Raw genomic sequence first — 24633 nt, 5'->3', positions numbered from 1 at the left:
TCTTCTCTCTCTCTCTCTCTCTCTCTCTCTCTCTCTCTCTCTCTCTCTCTCTCTCTCTCTCTCTCTCTCTCTCTCTCTCTCTCTCTCTCTCTCTCATATTTTTTTTTTGCCTGCTTCTCATCACTCACCTGTGGCTCCAAGAAGGTCTAGCATGCCCAGCAGCTACAGCCTAGTAAACCATCTAGGCACGAAGGCTAAATTAGGTTGAGGGTAACAAACAGGTTTCAAACCTCTCAATAAGTGGGGGGCTGTCTTCTGTTGGTTGAAAGAATAGATGAGAACACTTAGTACCAAATGCTGTGAAGGGAGTAGAAACATGAGTTGTGGAGAGCTTAGAGGTGGACACTGAAGAAGCTAAGTTTATTCTGTGTATCCCAAGCTATCATTAGTCATCTTGGCATTTGTCTTTCCAATGAACTTTCATAACTCTGTAAAAGCAAGTGAGGCTGATGATTTTGTGCAACTCTGCCTTATTATATCCAATTTATGAATGAGTCAAAAGATAACACATGGTGATGTCATTTAGGTCCCCTTCTAGCATAAAGGAAAATGTCATTCTTTTTTTTTAATTTAGAAAATTTCATTTAATTAGTTAATTATTTTTCCATGGTTACATGATTCACGTTCTTTCCCTACCCTCCCCCCAGCCCTCCCTACCCAATGTGTAATTCCACTGAGTTTTCTATGTGTCATTGATCAAGACCTATTTCCATGTTATTAATATTTGCATTAGGGTGATCATTTAGACTACATCCCCAATCATATCTCCATTGATCCATGTGATCAAGCAGTTATTTTTCTTCTGTGTTTCTACTCCCCCAGTTCTTCCTCTAAAGGCGGATAGTGTTCTTTCTCATAAATCCCCAAAATAAGTCATTCTAAGTGTTGGGGATATAAATAGAAAGGTCAAGATAATTCTTGCATTCAAGGAACTTAACCTCTAAAAGAATAAGACTTCTAATATAGAAAAGTGGTGGTCAGGGTACATCTTGTTTTGGTCAGGGGATTCATAGGGAAGTTGAGTTAATCTAAAAGACAATTAGTTAATGTGCTATAAAATCATAACTTGTTACCTGTTTGAGGGCCCTAAGCAGGAAGTGGAAAGCAGAGGGGGTGAGGTTTGGTAGGACATATGACAATATAGCCCAGGTGAGCAGCTGTCTGACTGAGATAAAACATGGACAGCTAAACATAAAGGACTAAATAAGTTTGCATTTATTGAGTCTTGTGGTGGGAGTTTTTCTACTAAGTAGAATAATTATTATATGGTGTGGATTCTGGAGGTCTTGTGTGGAGAGTACTGGTCCATATGAAGATAAGTAAGGCAGTGGAGTCAAGGCAATGATAAGATGGTCTAAAATGATGCCTGAATGTTTGAATATTATATAAATTAAAGCATCGTCAGTGATCTACATTATTGAATTCTAAGAAGCCAGAGGAAATGGAATACCCCAAAGCTAAGAATGATGCAAAGAGCAATTACAAAATGATGTTTGTTAAGTCCAGTGGTTCATACTCTGAAAGTATGATTAGTCTTTGAAATCAGAGTAAGTCTTTTGGTTATAATGCATTGTCAATGACTGCTTCTATAGCACAGACCTTTGCATTATTATTTTTAAAAGGCTCTTTTAAATAATTACAAAGAGTGTTTGCTTTCAGATGACATGGACTGTAATTGTATTGTCATAATTATATCCATTCTTGTAAAATGTAAGAGTTGCATTGAAAAAAGAAATAAATATGATTCCCAGTTTTAAAAAAAAGCTAACCATGTCAGGTATTACTTATGTGAGGAAGTTTATTGAGGGGAAAATAATATTTATTTATAAACCTGAACAAATTCTCCATCATCAACAGCTGGAAAAAATTATCACCATTCAACTCAATATGTTTGAAAATAAGTTAATAAGAAATATTTTAGATGTCAGTTGTCTTTGTTTTGATATATATGATGTTAAAATGAGTCTGGGGGCAGCTGGGTAGCTCAGTGGAGTGAGAGTCAGGCCTAGAGACAGGAGGTCCTAGGTTCAAACCCGGCCTCAGCCACTTCCAAGCTGTGTGACCCTGGGCAAGTCACTTGACCCCCATTGCCCACCCTTACCAATCTTCCACCTATGAGACAATACACCGAAGTTCAAGGGTTTAAAAAAAAACAAAAAAAATGAGTCTAAGATAAATAATCAAGAAATTTGGATTTGAATATTATTTTATGCTTCTTATTTATGGGATAATGAAACAGTTATTTAAATTCCTTGGGTTTCACTCCCCTTTTGTGTAAAATGGAGAAAATAATACCTCATACATATTTCACAGAGTTGTTACAATGGAAGAATTTTGTAAGTTTCAACATTCTGTGTATGGTTGAGTATAATTTTATTACATTGATAAATTCATCCTTAACTTCATTTTGTAAAACAAATTTATTTTAGTTTATTCATTTCAGAGGAATTTAGAAATCATTTAATGGATTAATATATAATTTTAATTTATATTGGAAATATTTTTATATATAGTATTATCACCATGGCAACATGATTGAAATGATTCAGAGTAAGTCAAGCAAAGAAATGGTTTTCACATATTTAGCAGTTTAACCAAGCATTTTATATTTTTGGACATCAAATTATCTAATAAAGCAAACTAAAAGATGTTTTAGACAGAAAAAAAAGTGTGTTAAAAGCAACTAAACAGGCCTAGAAATGAGATATCCTCGATTCAAATCTGACCTCTGACACTTTCTAGCTATATGATCCTGGGCAAGTCATTTAACCCCTATTGGTTCTAGTCCCTATCAATCTTCTGCCTTGGAACCAATATATAGTATTGATTACAAGAAGGAAGGTAAGGGTTTTAAAAAATACAATTAAAAAACAAAAGCAAACTTCTGTTTAACCTCCTAGATTATTAGAGCAACCAGATTAATAAATCTCAAAGCAACAGGATTCATGGCAATTAGATTCCAGACCAATCTATAGCCATCTTATAAAGGCCATACCTTAATTAGTTACATTTTTTTTTAACTTCAAGGACATCAAGGGCGTGGATTTTCCTGATTCCAGATGTGCTGAGTCCCTAACTCACAATATGGAAGGGATCATTTATAAGAAAAATTTGTTTTTCCTCTAGATTTTCCCCACTTGTTTATATTATTAGATTATTGTATTATTAAAATAGGTTCAAGGTTATTTATTTTTCTGAATGTGATAAACTGTTGTATTAAGCACTTTAGTGAATGAATTCTATAAATAGTAAAAAAGTTCATGGAATGTTAGAGAGCTGGAACAGATATTAAAAATCATCTGGTTCATCTATGTCAATTGACTTGCCCAAACATATGAATCAAATTAGTGGCACAATTGCTACTAGAATGAAGGTTTTCTAACTTCCTAACATAGTACTTTATACAATTTCAACATTCTTTTATGGGATTATTTTATGTACCTTAAGCAAGTGAACAAAAGTTGTACGATAAAATGTACTATAAACCAAGAATGATGTTTCTCTTACTTCAAGATTCTATTGAAGGTTAACAACTTTTATATGTGATTTTGGAAGATTTTGAAAATTTCGCCATTGACGTTCTGAAAACTTTTGTAGTGAAATATACCATCTGTTAAAATACATGTATATATACATTATGTGCATGCATGTTTTACATATATGTACACCTACATCCATGTACATTTCTAATATATCACTAAGGCACATTCCAACTATAATGTATATATGCCCTCTAGAACATATATATATATACATATATATATTACATTAGTAATATATGTGTATATACTATATTACATGCAGTCTCTCTATAAAGAAGCATCCATAAACTTATACATTTACCCATATATGTATTTACATGCAAACACACACGCCCTTAAACTCTTCCCTTTCGATAAGATTTATAAAATTTAACCTGTATTCAGATTAAATCTGTCTTTGGAAATATAGAGAATGGCTAGTTCTTATGCCCCTAATTGGAGAGCAAATTTCTCTAAAATTGATTGGCATTTGAATTCTTTGTTTTGCATTAGAAAAGCCATCTCTCTTTTGTGGCTCCTATTGCACCCTCATGGTATAAACAAAGGGACCACAAACAATAAAAGGACAAAGTTAGCTACAGATACTTATGAGAAATAATATTAAATTCATCAAATGTATTCTTTAATCAAATAAAAAGTAATTAAACAAGAGTAATATAAAGGCAGTGTATCTGGCTTTTGTTTTTGTTTTATTTGTTTTTCTCTCAGTTCTCAGTACTTCTGTGACCCCCACAGTCACATACCTTTCTACTTGTCCATTTATAGGTTAGCTCTCTGGATCCTGAAGAAGGGAACTGTAAATGTGACACATATTGCTATCATGCAGACTTTTTTTCCATAGGATGACTGATACCTCCCAATTCTGCTTACCTCCAGAATTCCTCCAAACTTTTACTAGACTCTGAGAGTTGATTCCATTTGAGATTTCTCTCTTTCCAATTTGGGCAGAATTACAAATAAAACAAAGATCACAAGACTAAAGGCACTTTGAACTATCTCAAGTAATACTAAGAAAAATATAACAACACAAACATGCCATGACTCAACTCTTTGCTAGAGGTTGTAGTGTGCACACATATACAGAACATGGAAGTAATTGATTAGATAAATAACAGATAGCTGTAGTTTATAAATAAATACATATTAGTAGACTGACACTGAGAAAAATTTTTCTTTGCTTTTCTGTGAAATTTTAAAACTTCTTTATCATCAGTTATTTTTTGATGAGTTGACAGAAGAGGCATCAAGATTTGGTGGATTCAGAGCCAGTCCAAGTGTCAGGGAGATGTAGGAGATTCAGGTTCCTTTTCTAACATATATTGACTATGTGACCCTGGGCTAGTAAAACTTTTGCATTCCCCAGTCAAGTCTCTGAAATGATGTTATATATCTCCATTAGTAGATAGTTTTTTCTTCCTAGAAGTATACCAATGAAATTAGAGGTCTATACACTCCTCCCAGAAAAAAAAATCACTCACTTTATAGAAAGATGATACATGAGCTTTATGAAGCAATCAGAAATATAATAACAGAGAACTAATAATTTGGTTATTATATTTTCAGAAGAGCTATCCATTGACCATAATGTTATGTCTCTGCGAGTTTTGTATGTCTTTGGAGGTAAAGATTTAGTTGTTAAATATTGAGACTATTTGAGTTTTGAAACCAAGCATTCCCCAAACCTCAGTTCTTTCAACCATCTCATAATAATTCCCCTCACTTTCCTAGTTACTTTCTTTTCTTTACTTCACATGTAGAGTAGAGCACAATGGAATTTTTATCTACACTATAATTTTCTTTTTGTCTAGACATTTGGATTAATTCATCAATTTAATCCAAAAAATATTTTTGAGACAGCGCTAGGGGATAGGCACTCTTCTAGTGTTGCAAATGTAAAAATAGATATGGGATAAACTCTGCTCTCAAAGAATTGACACCCTCACTTCTAGTTAATAAATATTTCTACAGCCTACATTTTGAATAAATTCCATGTTAACTGTGATAATGGAATTTTGGGGTTCATTTGAGCCTTAAATATTTAGATATATGACATAAACTTCCTGTGGACATTTAGGGGATTTTGAAACTACATTTCTCATGATTCAAAGGGTTTCATATCTTACATGGTGACATGAGCCAATGTAAAGGGTAGCTTAAATAGAAAGGACTTGATTGGAACGCCCTCTTTGGTATGAGGCAGCCAGGTGGCAGAAGGTAAGGTGGGCAATTTGAATTAGATCTTAGCAGGTGCATGGTCTTCTTTATTTTTACTAACATGGTTTTAATTAAAAGATTAATACTTTTATCTATATCCATCTGTATCCATTTTAATTGTAACAGTTTGGTGACTTATGGAAGGGATCAGATTGTCTGTGGAAATAGTTCCCAGCCAGGGCTTCCCAGTATTTCATCTTCTATTAAAAGTTATTTCATGTAACTCCTTATTTATTGTCTATGTTACAGTAAAAGATTAAAAGACTCAAAACATGTTTGACTATTTCTTAAATAATGCTAACAACATTAATAACAACATAAGCATACGATGAAAAAGGCTTGTAGGAACTCAGATTTATATAGCTTGTATATGTGTTATCATACAATGTATATTTCCATATGCAGCATGTTATAAAAGAAAACAACATATAGCTTACATGAGAGAAAAATTCCTGGAAAAAAAAAGTGAAGAATGGCATACTTCAATCTGCATTTAGAATCCATCAGTCCCTTCCATGTCAGTGGATAGCCTTTTTCTTTGAGTTCCTTGGAGTTGTCCTAGATCTTGCATTGCTGATAATAGTTAATTCATTCACAGTAGATCATTATACATTATTGCTGTTACTGTGTACAATGTTTCCCTGGTTCTGCTCACTTCACTTTGTATTACTTCATATAAGGCAGTCCAGATATTTTTGTGATCCTCTTGTTTGTCATTTCTTATATAGCACAAGAGAATTCCATTAAAAACACATACCACAACTTGTTCAGCCATTTCCCAGGTGATGGGTATCCTTTCAGTTTCCAGTTGTTTACTACTATCAAAAGAACTGCTATTACCAATCAAACCAAGGCAATTATAAAAAATAACTTCATCTAAAAGGTTAGATTTTTAAAAGGGTTACATTTGAGGAGACATCACAAATTTAAGAAGAAATGAAATGAAAGAAAATAAAAATATTTAAAGTCTGAACTAAACACGGACTTAAGAAATTCTATCTACTATTGGAATAGATGACAAAAATAATACTTGTGTCTCAAATGACCATAAATAAGAAATGATGTTAGGAATTCAAATGCCATATGAAATATAAAATTGAACCATTAAAAAACCTTGAATTTTCTATAACTACCATAAATATCTACATTCTCATAGAATATTTAAAAGAATTGCATTTCAGAATTTATGCATAATAGTACATGAGTCAGGCAATGCCTTCAGAAGAACTAAGGGAGGAAAAGCAGAAGCATTAAAGCATATTTCTAAGGGCAGGCTTCAAAAACTACCATGATAAAAAGTCACGAAGAGGGTTTGAAGATTTGCATAAAGACCTGGAAACAATGCATCGATAGAGTTTTTGAAAAATAGCATATAAAATTTATTTTATATAAAATTTAATGTCATTTCCCTCATATATCACTTTGCCAGTCTGAAAGAACTGAGGTAGAATCTCAATTTTTTATTTTCCTATTAGTGATTTGGATAACTGAAAAAAAATTGGGTATCTTGAGTTTCTTCCTTTGACAATGAATTCCATATATTGTTTAACCATTTATCTATTGGAGAATGGCTCTTAAGACATTTATTTTGTATCAGTTCTTCATAGGATTTGGAAAAGGGAGCTTTATCAGTGCAATTTGTTGCAAATAATTTTTCCTGTTATGCATTTCTCTTCTAATTTTAGTGTATTAAATTTATTTGTGAGAAAATTATTAATTTTAAATTCATTTTATCCTGTGTTTTATTTTATCCTGTTATTTGTTCAATCATGAACTCTTTATCTGAGTAAGAGAAAATAATTTGCTACATTCTTCATCTAATTTGTTTGAAATGAACTATTTCTACCTAAGTCATAACTGTTTAGAGGCAATCTTGGCATATAGTGTGAAATATTGATTTAAAGCTAATTTCTATCATACTTATGCCCCAAAGCTTTTTTAATCAAATAATGAGTGTTTTCCTTTGTCATTCAGTTCATTGATTTCATCAAACACTATACTATTAAGTGTGATAGCTTCTTTGTTCAATGTATTAAATCTGTTCCAATTATTGCCTTCTTTGATATTTTAACCAGTAACAAATCATTTTAATGTATACTGATTTGTAGTATCATTATATATCTGATATAGGTACATCCTCTTCTTTCTCAATTCTTTCATTACAATTAGGTTCTAATTCATCTGAAAAATTAATCCCATGGTGAGGTAAATATATTTTAATTTACATAATTATGAAATTATAATTATGCAAAATATGGTAATTAGTTTTGACCTAATGGAGATATAGAATGCAAATTCAAATAATATGACCATTTCAGGGATATTCATTATTCTCCCTAAACTTCTTAATTGATTTTCCCTTTGAAATTCTTGACTATTTTTTCCTCCATATGAATTTTTCCTTGTTTGCATTTTTTATCATATTGGTTCAACCTATCCATGAGCAATTAGTGCTTCTCTATTTAGCTTGTCTGAATTCTTTCAATGAAAGTTCTATAGTTAGATCCATACAGTACCTTAGAGTATTTTGAAAATTATACTCTTCAAATGTTTTAAAATTTCTGTAGTTACTTTGAATGAGACTTCTCTTTTTTAGGTCTTCTTATTGGTTTTTGTGGTTGCAAACAGGAATGCTTAAATCTCATGCAGTTTTTATTTTATTGAATTGTTAATTTCAATTATTTTAATTGACTTCTGTGTTCTTCTAAGTATACCAACTATGCTTATTCCCTCCATTTCTTTTCTTATTTTATTGCTATCACTCTCCTATCATTTTATAGAATTATCTTAAATAGCAGTTTAGTAATGGACATGGTTTCCTTACCCTTGATTTTCTGAAAAAGCCTCTAAATTCTATGCACTTTTTATACTTGATCTTATATTTAGACAAATACTGTTTCCTATATTAATCCATGTAGGTATTTCAGTGGATACAGTGCCAGTTCTGAAGTCAGGAGGATCCAGGTTCAAATCTGATTTGTCTAAAGCTAACTTACTAATTGTGTGAGCCTGGGCAAAATGCTTGTCCCTGTTCGTCTCTGTTTCCCATCTATACATGAGCCAGAGAAGGAAATGGCAAACCCTTCTAGTGTCCTTGCCAAAAAAACCCAAATGGGGCATGAAGAGTAAGACACAACTAAAAAGCTTAAAATGTATTATATTAAGTAAAGTTATTTTCTTCTATGTGATTTTTAGAGTTTTCGTTAGAAATGAGTATTATATTTTGTAAAAAAAAATTAGTACCGATTGATTTAATATAAGATTTTTTTATTATTTATATCATTAAAATGATTCACTCTACTGAGCCTCATGCTGAGCCAATGTTTTATCCTTCTTATAAATATGATCTGATCAAAGTGTATAATCTTTCTAACATGTGGTATTTAGTTCACAATTGGTGGGGGAGAGCCAAGTTATAAACAACTCTACACATGTAAGATGTGTACAGGATATATTAGAGATAATCTCAGAGGAAAGGTGCTATCACAGAGAGGGACCAAGAAAGCCTTCTTGCAGAAAGTCAGATTTTTACATAAAACTAGAAGGAATCTAAGGAATCCTGGAGGTGGAGATTAAATGGAGGAAAGTTACATTCTTTGGTAATAGCCATTAAAAATGCACAAAGTTGGGAATGGGGTATTGTTTGGGGAAGAACAAGGAAAACTAGTCCCTGGATCAAAAAGGGTAAGGAGAAAAGAAAGTCAACAAACAGCCAGGGTGTGAAAGCTATTAAAAATCAACAGATGATTTTGGGTTTGATTCCAAAAGTAAAAGGAGTCATTATAGTTTATTGAGTAGGAGAATGATATGATCAGACTTGTGCTTTAAGAAGATTCCTTTAGAAACTGATTCAAAAATAGACTGGGAAATGGAAAGACTTGAGAACCAAAAGTTGTAAGTTGTTGGACTTTTCCTTCTGACACAACAGCTATGTGACTCTTGGCAAGTTATCCTCTCAGTTCCCTCAAGTAATTCTTTATAATGATAATTACAGAGAACTTACTAGTCTACTTCAATGGAGAGTGCTTCTATGCCAGGAAATTCCTTACAGAAATAAAATCAGAGGTGTACATTTACTGCCATCTCAGACAGTTGACTCAGAGAGACTTTCCGGACCACTAAAACCCCAATATATTTTTCATATGATGAACTATAAAATGACATCTCCTCCTATCCAGTACTATATCAGTGAAATTCGTGTTTTCAAACTAAATATGACTTGAAATCCATTCCTGTAAATTTCATGTTTTCTAGATTGTCCACATTGTTCTAATCTTTTCATTTTGTTTCCAGTGTAACCCTTCTACTTTTCAGTCTTCTCTAACATATTCTTTATAATGCAAGGAAAATTAACTTTATGCTCATAATAATGCTATTATTTTTCCTTTACTGAAAGTACCTTTATACTAATATACTTTCTATGATACTGTTATGCCCAGAGAAGTATCCCAATAAATGAGTCTTGAGCCAACAATGCAAGATGCAAAGGGACTTCATTGTCTAGCGGGAGCTAGGGTCTCTCAGTAAAAGTTAGTGAGGCGGGGCAGCTGGGTAGCTCAGTGGATTGAGAGTCAGGCCTAGAGACAGGAGGTCCTAGGTTCAAATCTGGCCTCAGACACTTCCCAGCTGTGTGACCCTGGGCAAGTCACTTGACCCCCATTGCCCACCCTTACCAATCTTCCACCTATGAGACAATACACAGAAGTTAAGGGTTTAAACAAAAAAAAGAATTAATAAAAAAAAAAGTTAGTGAGGGACCCCGAGCTGTGCCTGGACTAGAGTTTTTATGGAATAGTCCTCAGAATGGAACAGGGTAGAGGAATGTCCTTAGGTTAGGAAATCTTGTAGATAAGGGGAATATCTGCAGGGAGGAGATCCTGGGGAGAAGGGGAAGGTCTTCAAGGTAGGTAATAAGGTCAGTCCTGGGAGACTGGAGGTCTGCAAGGTTTGGGATTCCTGTGGATAATTCTATTTCACCATAATGTCATATAAGGGTTGGGCCCATAATGTCATACAGGGGTCAGGATTTTTAATTCTGACTCTTTCTAGGTTCCACAGATACTATGGTAAATAATCCAACATTTATATAGTAATCTGTTTTGCAAAGCATTTTACACATGTTATCTTATTTGACCCTCACATCAATCCCATAAAGTGGGTAATATTATCCATATTTTACACATAAGGAAACTGAGGCAGTGGAAGTTTAAGAAACTATCAAGGTGGCAACATAGTGGTAGTTCTCTGAGAAAGAATTCACTCTCAGGTCTAATGGCCTTTAAGAACAAAATTTTATCCACCTAGTGGCTTCTGAATACAGAATAAATTAAAAATTTCTTACTTGGTCTATATTGAAAGACTCTTCGATCTATCAACTGTCTCTGCTTTATTTCAAAGTATTCCTCTAAATATATGTTGTGCTTTAAACAAACTGGACAAACTGTCATTTTTTTACACATAACTAATAATTTCTTTTAGTATTCATTCTATTTCTTATGCATATAATGTCTTCCTTCTTTATATCCAACTCTTTAAATCTTACTCATTCTTCAAGGTCAACCTCCAAAAAGCCTTCTGAGATTCCTTCTTTTATAATCTTTGAAGCTGATTTGTACATGAGCTTATACCCCTATCCTGTCCTGCAAAATAATTCCTGGATACCCTTTGCTATATTGTGATATACATAGGCATAAGGAATGTACATTGAGCTAAATCAGGAATGAGGAAGATCTCCATACAAATGTGGCCTCAGGTATTTAATCATTCTGTAACCCTGAACAAGTTCCTTAACATCTATCTGCCTCTTTCCTAAACTGTAAAATGGAGATAAGGATCCCAATCTTCTTGGGAAGAACAAGTGAAATATCTATGAATCCCTTGGTACAATATCTGTCACATAGTTGGTGATTCCTTCCTTCTTCTTACATATTTCTTTGTGCATAGTACATACTTTTTTCCATTTCAGTTGTCAAACAAATACGAAGAGCCTCCTAGGAGCAATGCACCATGCTAAATTTTGAAGCTAAAATGATGATTACAATACAGACCCTGCTGTCAAGAACCTAATACTTTCACAATATGTACATACTAATAAATATAATGAAAAAGAGAATAACAGTTATAAGAATAGAGGAGAATTTAGGGGAAACATTATGAAAAATTTTGGAAGAAAAAATTTCCTTGGAGGGATAGAGTGTGAGGAAAAGAGATAACATTTTAGTTGGACTTGAAAGAGAGGAGTATCAATTGACAGCAATATAAGTTGAAGGAAGGTCATTCACAGCATGGTTTGAGCAAAGGGACAGAAGAGGATAAGCTCTTCTAATTTGAAAAGGCAGGCTAATCTTGGCATTTTAGTAAATTAGCCAGCATATGCTCATAGTAGGTAGCTACTATCCCAAATTATCTATGACCAAGTCAAGACCAAATCATAAGCCAAAGCCATTGAAAGAATACTGTGTTCAAAGGAAACAAGTCCCTATAAACATGTCAGGTTGAACTTCCATCCACTGATTCTCTCTAGTGAAACAATATGACCACATTATTTTGCCCTTCTCTCAGCCTTGATATAGATTGGAAGGAAAGAATCACAGGTATTGAAAAATGAATTTCCTTCCCTTAGATCTATATTTAAAATTCATATTAATCTTAATGATTTCAGGAATAACAATATATGATGAAAGTAATTAAAATATTTATTTATAAATAAGTGCTTAAATTATTTTATATCTAAAGCTGATTTTTCTTCAAGATAGATGATATGACTGCATTTTTAAAAGAGATAAATAATAGGTTTTTAATCTTTCTTGTAATGCCTTTTGTGATATGCTGATTTTTAAAATTCTTGAAAATCAAAACAATAATTTCCATAACCTAATTTTGATTTTAGCATGAATGAATATGTGCACATAAAGGATAGTTAACTCTGCTCTATAAATTGGGTGTATATGTATATACATATGTGTATATGTATACATTTATACTGTATTTCAATCTGTTTCTTTGATTAAAATGACCTGTTTTGAGCCACGCTTTCATGGTCTTGGAGGAAATGAGAAATAAATGAAATATTTTGTTCAGAATTCTATCAATTGATTAAATACAAAGAAGAAATGATTTAATGTGACAGATTTTTGCTAGGAACTTATGGTCTAAGGAAATGATTTGCATTGTCCTCAAGTTTTTAATGCATTCTTTCTTTGAATCAATAGAAAACCTAGAGTAGAATAGCACTTTAGAAAATACATTAGAAAGCCAACAACCTTGCCAGTTATGCTGTCGATATAAGCAGGGAAACTATAACATCAGCAGATCATAATGGCTAATATTCAGATTCTTTTTTTATAGTAATGGGGATGTTAAAAGATTAGGGAAGGTGGATATATGCCAATTTTTTTGTTTATTTCTTTTGTTTTCCAGCTAATTCAGACCATCAGTGCTGTAGATAGGGATGCCTCTGTAGAAGACCATCTGTTTTCCTTCAATCTGTCTTCAGAAGCCACAAGCAACTTAAGTTTTATTGTCAGAGATAATAAAGGTAGTGTCACTCACATTCAGCCTTTCACACTTTTCTTCATGAAAGATGCATGTGTATAATGGACTTTATAACACCATGTTTTGCAAACTATTTTTCCCCTCATTGCAATATAATGTTGGAAATTAGGTCACAGGAATGAGAATGAAAATGGAGTACCAACATGTTTAATATGGTATTATGAATTATTTGGACTGTTTCTCTTAAATTGATCCAAAGGAGAAAGTTGTTGGGTTTTTTTTCCCCTTAAATTTGTAGGAGATGTCTGTCTTGGTATGTCATATGAACTCTAAAAGGTAAAAGAACCGAGTCCTTTAAAGTGTTAATTTCAGTACTGGTGTGGATTTATTTTATGTCTTTAAGTAATTCTATTTTCTACCTTTAACTGTGAAAAGGTTAGATATATAACTGTTTCTTTGACATATTGGGTTGATATACTAAAAAAAGCATTTATAATCATTAATTGGTAGCTACAATTGTCTCTGGAATTATTTTACCTGTATTCTTTAAATGGCAGAAAAAGAGCTATCGTTGACCTTTCTTTCACCCTTTCAAAATGAATTCAATGCTCCAGTAAAAGGTGTGGCTAATAATCCTACTTTAAATAATGCATGACAACATATTCAAACAAAATTGTTCTTAAAATGTCCTTGTTTAACCAAACATTTTTTTAAAGAGAAAAAGGGTATATGTAGAAACATTTTTTTAAAAAAACACTTTATTTTATAATCAATGTTTATAAAAGTACAATACTTGAATAGCTCAATTTCTTTGATTTCTCTACCCCTAAAATTAGTTATCAAAACCAAAAAGAAATGACTAGATAACCATCTTTCATTTTAACTTTTCTCAAATAATGAGTAATAGAGATTTTCTTCTGGCTCTTAATGAACAAGTATCTCAGCAAAAGTATAATGTTTTAAAACTAAGGTTAACAATGAAAGTCCATAGCTTAAGATCATAAGATCATAACCCTAGAGGTAGAAAGTGCTTCAGAGACTATTTGGTCTATAAAACATTCTTTTTCCAAATGAGTAAGAAAGCTAAAAAAGTGATTAAGTGATTCATCCATGGAAACAGAGAGAATATTTCTCAGGGGCTGGTTTTGAAACTAGTTAGATCTTCTGATTCCAGTACCTATATATACTCTTTCTACTGCATCTACATGAGAAATGACTGTGGACATTTATTTAATTTGTCATAGCATCTAAACCATGAACATTCATTCTTGATGGCTTTGTATGGAAGTTTTCTGTGTTTTCTGTTAGTATGTGGTTCTTATATTGATTCAAATGCTAAAATACAATATTATTAAGGACTTTGTTTGAATCTGTTCTTGAAGACAAAACTGTTTTACAACAGATTAAATAAGCCTAGGAAAAAACCACAGTCTCTCTTTTTTGAATCATAGATTCATAATTTCAAATTCTACTAAAAGATACATCTCTTATTGACTTGGTTAATTATTAAATTAATGTAACCACTTTTCAAAGATCATTTTATGTTAAATAGGAAAGAAGTTTTCTTAACTTAAGAAATAGACATAATATTTTATTTAAAGTTTAAAAAAATAGAAATCATTAAATTTTCTTATGGCTACAAATAACTGGATTTCCAGAGTTGTCCTTAATGTTATCTTGGCATTTTTAACTGATTATTGTTTATTTAATGATAGAACTTAGGCAAACATGTCCAGCTATTAAAAGAAATCTTCCATGTGTTTGAATAGGAATAGTTCATACTCATGGATATGAGAAAGTAAAGAAATGAGGTAATTTAAATAGGAGAAGAGCGTCATTCAATCTTTGTAAGCCTTTGAGTCATGATGTATTAATTAACAAAATATAATTTTATTCCCTGTTTCATATAGTTGTGTGATACAAAATGAAAATTTGAAAAATAATTGTAAATGAATACATAATCTATAAAATTATGATTAAGATAATAATGTAATTGATTAAGATTCCTGATGACTCAATGTATGTTTCCATGTCAGAAATCAATATTTGCTTTGCTTTTTCTACTATCAGATGAGCTGTCCCTCTTTGTACTTTTATTGAAAGGAATATTTGTTAAGTTGTGTTTCTGCATTTATTTTCAGATAATACAGCTGGAGTTCTAACCAGTCAGAGTGGCTTTAGCCGCCAGGAACAGCCTGTCTTCTACCTGCCAATCTTAATTGCGGACAATGGAAATCCACCCCTTACAAGTACAAATACTCTTACTATCCATGCCTGTGAGTGTGATGAGAATGGTGGTACCCAGGCCTGCACCTATGGAGCACTTACCTTTTCCATGGGTTTCAGCACAGAAGGTTTAATTGCAATTTTGGCCTGTATCCTAATAATATTAGGTGAGGAATACATTACTTTATGATATCAATTGCATATATAAGATGACATAATGTATATATAGTAAGAAGTTTTCCATGTTCATTTTAATATAAGATAACAGATCAATATGAATATGAAAATATTTTCCTTACTGTCATGATATATGAAATTACCTAAAACCACTCAAGATACCAAAAACCTGACTAGGGAAATAATAGCTCCCCAAAATGAAAATCAGGAAGTCTTTTGCAGTGAGATGATGACTATTATAAGCTTAAAAATTCATATACAATATCTCCAAGTATTATAATGAATAAGATTTATTAATTATAACTTGAAGTAAAGGAAAATAAGAAAAGCTAGAGTAAAGAGGGAGCTAATCCAGCGGGGTTACAGCAAACTTATTTACAATATGTAAGGATTCTATGTGGATGAAGGAAAAAGGATTCCGAGAGATGAAGTCCAAGTGTTCAAGATTTCCAATTACATACTAGAGAATATAAGTCTATATACCTGCATGTGATTGTCACAGAATATTGCAGCTTGTTTCTAACAATATTCTCTTCTTTTAAATTATATAATTTCTATCACTTATAAAGTACTCTAAGTTTCATTTAAACTTTTGATCCTCACAATAATCCTGGGAGGTACATATTATTATTATCCCCATTCTACAAATAAGAAAATTAATAAAGATATATTAAACAACTTGCCCTGGTTCATACAACTAGTAAATATCTGAGACTAAATTGAATTCAGTTCTTCCTTAATCCAGATCCAATTCTCTATCTAATATTCCACCTAATTGTTACATTATTTTAAGATTAAAAATTAATATTCAAATACTCCAATTATTACATTTTATAAAGTTTATTAATAATAAATAGAAGCAAAAGGAAAGTAGCAGCCTCAGTAAAGAAAACAAAGTTCCCCAACCAAACATGGGGGAGAAGAGCGAGAGGACGAGGAATTCACATACCTTATGAACAAACGTTGAAGATATAACCTGGATGAAGGGAAAAGGATGCTGAGTAATGTAGTTGAGGGGTAAAATTTCTATTTACACATTATCTATCTATCTATCTATCTATCTATCTATCTATCTATCTATATATCTATATATCTATATATCTATATCTATATATATATATATATATAATCTATCTCTACAGTATTCAATCCAAAAATAATATCAGGATTGGCAAACAGGGAAGTTGGGATACTGGTTGCATATTAGAGGACTAGACCCAAATATGGAGAAGGAAATGGCAGACAACTCTAGTATCTTTGCCAAGAAAACCCCATGGAGAGTAGTAAGGTCCATGGAATTTCAAAAAGTCAGATACAACTAAATGACCAAACAACAACAGGTCCACATAATCGTTGCTCCTTAAAAGGACATAGAGAGATTATCTGTTCTAGGTGACTAACTTCAAGAAGATAAAATGTTATTCTTCCCTTCTTACATATGCTTTAATTAGGACATGCTTTAAGGTACACAGCAACCTACAGAGAAGTATATTTTCCTCCCAATACAGTTTGACTTCCATTACAACTACATGTAGGAAGGTCAATAGAAGGACAGGAAAAAGAATAGAAAGTAAATAAGTACAGAACTAATCAAAAAAGTGGTAGAGAAAGAGATGGAGCTGGTAAAGAAATCAAAGAAATTCTTTATGTACAACTTCTCTTTTACCTCTTGGTCCTAGATGTTAGTGACAAGGAAGATCTCTTAATTTCTCAAGGAGGAATGAAATTAATGAATCTGGTAACATAAAACATAAATTTAGTACTTTTAAGAACTTACTGTAGTCAAGAAACAGAAATAGGGAGCAGTTGTGGGCATAGTAGAATGGACCTTAATAGGTCAATGTGGGCCTATAGTGACTTCATGAGCAGCGAACAAGTTTAATGACATTTTATATGAACAGAGACCTGGGGAATTAAAGTTGGAGAGTGAAAAAAAAATTCATAATCATCTTTGCAGTTGTTATGAGCTTCTCCTGCTCATAAATATTATGTTTTTGTTCATTGAAATAATATGTATGTAAAAAGTTTTATAATTTTTAAAATAGTATATGCTGATTGTTTTTTGTGATTATTATTATTGTTATTCAGATTGTTCTTATTTTATGAGCTCAGATGGAAATGGTTCTAAGACAAATCATTACCCAGTTATTTTTATTTTATATTTAATATTTTATGAATTATTACATAGATGGATAAAATCTCAGCTTTTTTGTCATTAAATAGAAATATTAGGGTGTAACTTCATCTCTTATAGGCTGACTGAAAGTATCTTAATAATTACTCATTAGCAAATATTGGGGATGAATTTTATCTCACCTTATTCCAACATGATTTTGAGAACTTATTGCAGGTTTTTTTGGAAAACTTTTTATTCCATATAGCTTGGATGTTATCAGTATTTATTATGAAGAAAGTTACCCAAAAATGTTTTCCTCAAGTATTTACAAATCAATGTTATTTTCCAGCAATTGCAAATGACAATTCTTTATATAATAGTGTTTTAGTTCCAATATAGTTAATTGGTTAAGTTCCCAAAAGAAGGTTAAGATCTGTTTTTTCTATGAAATTTCTTATCTATCTGTCCATGATAGATAATAAATATTTTATACATAATAATTATGATTTGAGCCTCCATGTAACACTTTCATAAGTATTCTATAGATGGTTAATTTTTACATATTTCCTTTCCTTATCTGATTTGATTACTAAATCCTGGTGTTTAGTGCTTCTGTAATTTCTGGTGTCAAGGCAGCTATGTGGCACAGTGGATACAATGCCTAGATTCAGGAAGACTTGAGTTCAAATTTGACTTTGGATACTTACTAGCTATATGACCCTAAGACAAGTCACTTAACTCATGGCAAATTGCTCAAAATCCTTTGCCAAGAAAACTCCAAATAGAGTTACAAAGAATCAGAACCAATTAAATAACAACAAATTTCTAGTGGCAAAAATCTGATTCTGAATAGCCAAAAAACAGACAAAATAAACAATAACAACAAAAACTCAACTTCTTTGATTATATAAACAAATTCCCTGGAATTAACCATTTCCTTGTACTTCTCTGTCAATTCTACTGGATGAGTTCTTTCAAATATCACTCATAGAAGGCCTTTTAATTGCACACTACCATCTTGGTTGTTTCTTAGGCTCCATATAGAGAAACAGCATTTTCTTTTGTAGTCCACAAATCTAGGGTCATATAGTTATTAGACTTTACTATTGCTTGGTGAAAAGATGTTTATTTATTCCAGAAGTTTTTCTGGTAGGATCTGAGGATATCTGTCAATATTCACTTTCCTTTTGTCAGAGAAGTTTTTCTTTTTTTCTTTTTTCCCCTCTTTCTTCTAAAGGTGGCTTAAACTGAGGGGTCCTTTGTTTCATTAATATTTTGTTGGCTTTGTGAGGATACTATTCAGATTTTTTGTTACCCATTTTATAATTCTGAAAGTGTACATTATGATTAATGTGGATTACTTTAAACATTTTACCCATGAGATTCGATTTCTACAACTATACTGCTACTACTTAATGCTGCTAATTACCTAGAATTTATAAAGTTATTAAAGTTTATGTAGTATCTTACAAATATTTCATTTTATGCTAACAAGGACCTGTGAGGTAGCTGCCATTATTATCTGTATTTTTTTAAATATGGAGAAACTGTAGCAGACAGAAGTCAAGTGACTTTCTTAGGTCAAACAGCTAATAAGTGTCAGAGGCTGTATTTGAACTCGGGTCTTCTTGACTCAAAATCTTTTGGTTCTATCCACTGCACCAGCTGGCTTCTCCTTCTTCTTTTGTTTCTCTTTCTTCTTTTCCTTGTCCTGCCTATCCTACTAAAACCAAAGTCAAGTGTATTAGAGTTCAGCTTATAGATAAAAAGAAATGTGTATACATGTGTGTGTATATATGTGTTGTATATGTATGCAGGTATATGTACACATACATATATATGCATTTAGGAATGCACACATACATACTCATATATAAAAACATGTGTCCAAACAGAAAGAGGAAGGGAATAAGCATTTTTGTAGTATCTATTTTTGTGCCAGGAACTGTGCTAAGTGCTTTTAATAATTATTATTTCAGTTAGCCCAACAACCCTTCAAGATAAGCTCTATTTTATTATTATTATTCACATTATACAATGAGCAAACAGAGGCAAACAGTGGTTAAGTGACTTACTTAAAATCACAGAACCAGAAAGGGTCTGAGACCTAAATTCAACTCAGGTCTTCCAGCCTTTGGGTCCCTCACTGGATCCGTGGCATCTGCAAATGTTTCATAGAAATTATTTATTTACATAGATATGTATGTATATATACATGCACAAAACACCAGTGCATAATATGTAATTTAGACATAATTACATGATAATTAATACAATCATATTTTATTTATATAATCAGTCTGAAAAATTTAACCAACAAAGAGATATAATTTAGCAGAGTTATACTAAAATCAATTTAGAATCATATGGTTCCATGTTAGAATTGAGGAAAATAAGAGTCCAGAGAATGATATGAAATATTCTGGGTCATACATGTAAGTGGCAGAGCCAGGACTAGATTTCAGGTCTTCAGATTCCATTGTTTTTCTTTGGGGCTACATACAATGCCTAAGAATGTTTTCCCTAAGATATAATCATTGAAATTCCTATTTTCATAGGCAGCATCAGCATGGATGTACAGAATAAAGCCAGCCTAAGAGTCAAGAAGACCTTGATTCAAGTCCTATTTTTGACATATAGAGTTTTTTGATCCTCGGTGTGTTCCTTAAAACACTCAATGCCTCAGACATCTCTCTAAGATATTATGTGTTAGAGCAAATGCCAATCTGTACTGGTAAAGGATATCTCTTCATTGGGAGCCCTCTATAACAATTTAATTGTTTTCTATATAGATATGCCCGTATAGAAAACAAATGTCATATAGAACAACTCAACTATAACAAATAAAACAAGCAAAAATAAAATAGATACCCAATTCTACAGGCTTGAGCTTTCCTTACATAATTGCTTAAGGTATATAGTGTAAACCTTGTCATTCTCATATGAGGAAAGCGACTAAAAGATTATGGCATTTATGGTCACATGTTTAAGTAGCAGAGATAAGATTCAAAATTCAAACCTCTGATTCCAATCAATGATTTTTTTTGATACATGACATTACCTTAAATTTTGGAACTGAAAAGTCTTTATTTTATTCATGTTCTTTTTGTTTTATTTATTTATTTTATTTATTTTATTCATATACTTGAAAACAGTTTATTTTATGCAAATAATATTAATGGTACTTTTTTTCTTTAATTCCATTAATGCTTGCTAGAAGGGTCAAACATGAGGCCCTGATACATAAAAGCACAGCTGATATTATCAGAAGACCTCCCATTAAACACTAACACACTTTTAATAATACTTTACTATATTATGTTATAATTTTATCATTATATCTATTTATTCATTTTATAATTATAAATTATACATATATGCATAATTATAACTATCATTTATATAAATATTGTTTTATATTTATTATTATATGTAATAATAATAATACTTTAAAAAGTATTATTCCAGAAAGGAATCTAGATAAATGAGATGTACACTACTTCAAAATCTAGTATTTTAAATAGTGTTCTTCTGTTAGAAAAGTCTAATGAATAAAATCTACCAAAAAATTTCAAAGCAACTCTAGGGATATTTGAAGAATTACAAATAAATTCAGAAGGAAAAAAAAGATACTTATTCACCCTTTTCTTTAGATTTTGAAGGTTATATAGGAAATAAAATTTTAAATAGATTATCAGTGCTTTCTGCTAAAATCCACCAACTCAGCATAATATAGGTATATTGGGTCAGACTTGTTGCTCTAAACCAGTGATGGGCAAACTATAGCCTGCGGGCCAGATGAGGCCCCCTGAAATGTTCTATCCAGCCAAATGACATTGTTCCTAATGTGACTAATAAAATGAGTAGGATACAATACAATGAAACTTTGAAAGAATTGCCTTAGAAACAGACTGACAGATGAGCATTTCTTTTTCTTTGGCCCCCTCTTTAAAAAGTTTGCCCATCACTGCTCTAAACCATCAGCCAAAAAAAAAATGCCTAAATTTCCTTAATTCCATTTTCCAAGTCCCTACATATTTTAATAACAAATCTGTTCACTTTATATTCCTAAAACTGGAATTCCATAAAGGAAGGTGTGTTATTAGGAAATTTGGGAGTTCATTTGAGCCTTAAAATATTTAGATATATGACATAAACTTCCTGTGGACGTTTAGGGGACTTTGAAACTACATTTCCCATGATTCAACGGGCTTCCTGTCTTACGTGGTGACATGAGCCAACGTAAAGCATAGCTTAAATAGAGAAGACTTAATTGATATGAGCTTTTTGGTACGAGGGAGCCAGGTGGGCAGAAGGTATGGCGGGGAATTTGAATTAGATCTTAGCAGGCATGTGTTCATCTAATATTTACCAACATGGCTTTGATTAAAATATTAATACTTCTTTTAATATCCATCTATATCCATTTTAATCATAATAAAGGTTTATAGCTTGAACTTTCAGCAACATCGAGTTTTGTAAAGTTGGTCAAGTTTGTCAATATATTAAAAATGTTAATTAATTAAGCTTCCTTTGTGTGTTCTTTCTTTTCAGTTTTTGTGTTCATCATCCTGGGCCTAAAACAGGGACAGAAACAGGCTCTATTTCCTGAAAAGGGGGAAGACTTTAGGGAGAACATTGTCAGATATGATGATGAAGGAGGTGGAGAAGAAGATACACAAGCTTTCGATATAGCAGCCCTTCGGACCCGCACTGTGATGAGAGCAAGAAAGACCCGGAAAAATATCACTACTGAGATCCGAAGCCTATACAGGCAATCTTTGCAGGTGGGCCCCGACAGTGCCGTGTTCAAGGAATTCATTTTGGCCAAACTTGAAGAGGCTAATACAGATCCATGCGCTCCTCCCTTTGATTCTCTTCAGACTTATGCCTTTGAGGGAACAGGCTCACCAGCTGGATCCCTTAGTTCCCTGGAGTCAAGCATTTCAGATTCGGAACAGAATTTCGATTACTTAACTGAATTAGGACCTCGCTTTAAAAAACTAGCAAGCATGTATGGGTCTAGAATTCATGTCAAGAATTAGGTCTCTGGAGAATTTTTTTTTCAAAGGCATAATAGTGTATAGATGATCCCACAGTGAACCAAATTGAACAAACCAGCAGACTGTATGTATATAAACAAGTGGACTCTATTGCCAATCAGCTTCTCTTGATTTTCTGGCCATTATTAAAGATAATCTATTATTTACTGCAACAACCCTCTAAATTGCTTCCTAGTGACTCAAAGAGTTAATGGCTCTTATTAAGTGCCTGCCTCCTGTCCTAGGTCTAAAGAGTAACTTGAATTGTAGCGAGAATCAGATTCTATAAGTTGTCTCCTTGGGAGATCTTAATGGCATGATAAAACTTTGAAGTACTTAAATGAATGATTGGGTTCCTCCCTTCGAATATTTTTTCTCTTCTAGTTCTTCCCTTGTAAATACTCTGCCTAAATTAATCTTTAAAACATCTCCAGAGTGAGAGGCAGACAGCAGGATTATATTGATTAAACAAAGCTAGAATGCTAAAAATACGTGTTATATATAATAAAGGTGGAAACTTGACTGTAAAAAAAAAATACACAACAAAAACGACATGGGAATGTGTATAAAGAAGCACTTATGGGATATTTATTTATTTTTCCAATGATACAACTAAAATAATTTTATCAGTATCAAAATGAAGATCTATTATGCGGTATCAACATTTATTCATCATTAAATTTGAATTTTTATGAACTATTGGGAAGTGTGTTAAATTAATAATTAACATTTCACTGGGATTATATGGATTCAAAAAAGAGGAGTACTTGTAAGCTTGAATCAATATTCATCTCAAACACGATAATCAGCTACATTGTCTATTATAGTGAATAAAATCAAATACTGTACAATTCAGGGCATTTTCCTTTTTATTAGGAGCTAAGAAGATGACTGATTTCTTAGCACACGTTTTTTATTATGAATATAAAATTAGGTGCAGTAGTCATTTTATTGTAATAGTGTTAAGGAACTTTAAAAATGCTAAGCTGCTGGACATAAAATTTTATGGTTAACATTAGATAATAAGATAGTAAAACACTTTAATTTCAATCCACCTCTTCAGAAAAGGTTCTTTATTACATCAAAATCAAGTCAGACTTCAAAATCCATTTCCCGTTCTATTTTTTGAATGGGAATTATTGAATAAAGTGTGCTCAGAAGTCTTTCCTTTTACTGTTTCTGAATATCAAAGAATCAAAATGAGGTGAGCCCAAGCTGTTGGATAAGTACTAAACGATTTCTTACTGATTTCATTGGCTATGGTTGAAATGGGGTGAATAAGTACATTTATAGTTCCCTTGTTTCTGTTCACTAAAGGTAGAACTGCTGTAGCATGAAGTGAACTGGGAGCTTTCACCAAATTAAAATTGGTGTTCCAATGGTTAAATCAGGGAAAGTAATGTCTTCGTGATTTCAGGTAAACCAAACTAAGATAGAATAGGTGAGGACTACCTTCAAGAGGACAAGGATAGGCAAGAATCATATCCAATTTCTCAGAACTTTTGCTACTGTTTAATTTTAGAGAGAAATAAAACATGTTAGTCACTGGTAATGTGCCATTTCAGGGGAACTTTATATTGTAATAATTTAAAATAAAAACTAACAATTCAGGAAGGACAAAATAATGTATGAATTCCAATTCCAACAGGAGTGCTCAGAAGGCAATAATATTTTGTTGAGTATTTTTGGTGTAGGAACTGGCAAGTACAACTAACAACAGATGAAGCAATGCATACAGAATGGGTAAAAACTGAGTCTTATGGGAATAATTCTAAACCTTGATATGGATGAATGACTGTACGAGTTTTAAGAGATGCATGTT

The 24633-nt window shown here is 32.2% G+C and overlaps 1 protein-coding gene across 1 annotated transcript in view; it reads left to right on the top strand.

Moving 5' to 3' along the window:
- Positions 1-23435, top strand: part of CDH19 (cadherin 19) — a 94291-nt gene extending 70856 nt beyond the window's left edge. The window contains exons 9-11 of the mRNA XM_044658088.1: positions 13176-13293; positions 15392-15643; positions 22324-23435. Coding sequence (XP_044514023.1) covers positions 13176-13293; positions 15392-15643; positions 22324-22814 — 861 coding nt within the window. The 3' untranslated portion in view covers positions 22815-23435. The remainder of the gene's footprint in view (positions 1-13175; positions 13294-15391; positions 15644-22323) is intronic.
- The last annotated feature ends 1198 nt before the right edge of the window (positions 23436-24633 follow it).

Source organism: Gracilinanus agilis, chromosome 1 (assembly GCF_016433145.1).
Source record: "Gracilinanus agilis isolate LMUSP501 chromosome 1, AgileGrace, whole genome shotgun sequence".
NCBI classification, from domain to species: domain Eukaryota; kingdom Metazoa; phylum Chordata; class Mammalia; order Didelphimorphia; family Didelphidae; genus Gracilinanus; species Gracilinanus agilis.
This window is presented reverse-complemented; position numbering and strand designations above follow the sequence as displayed.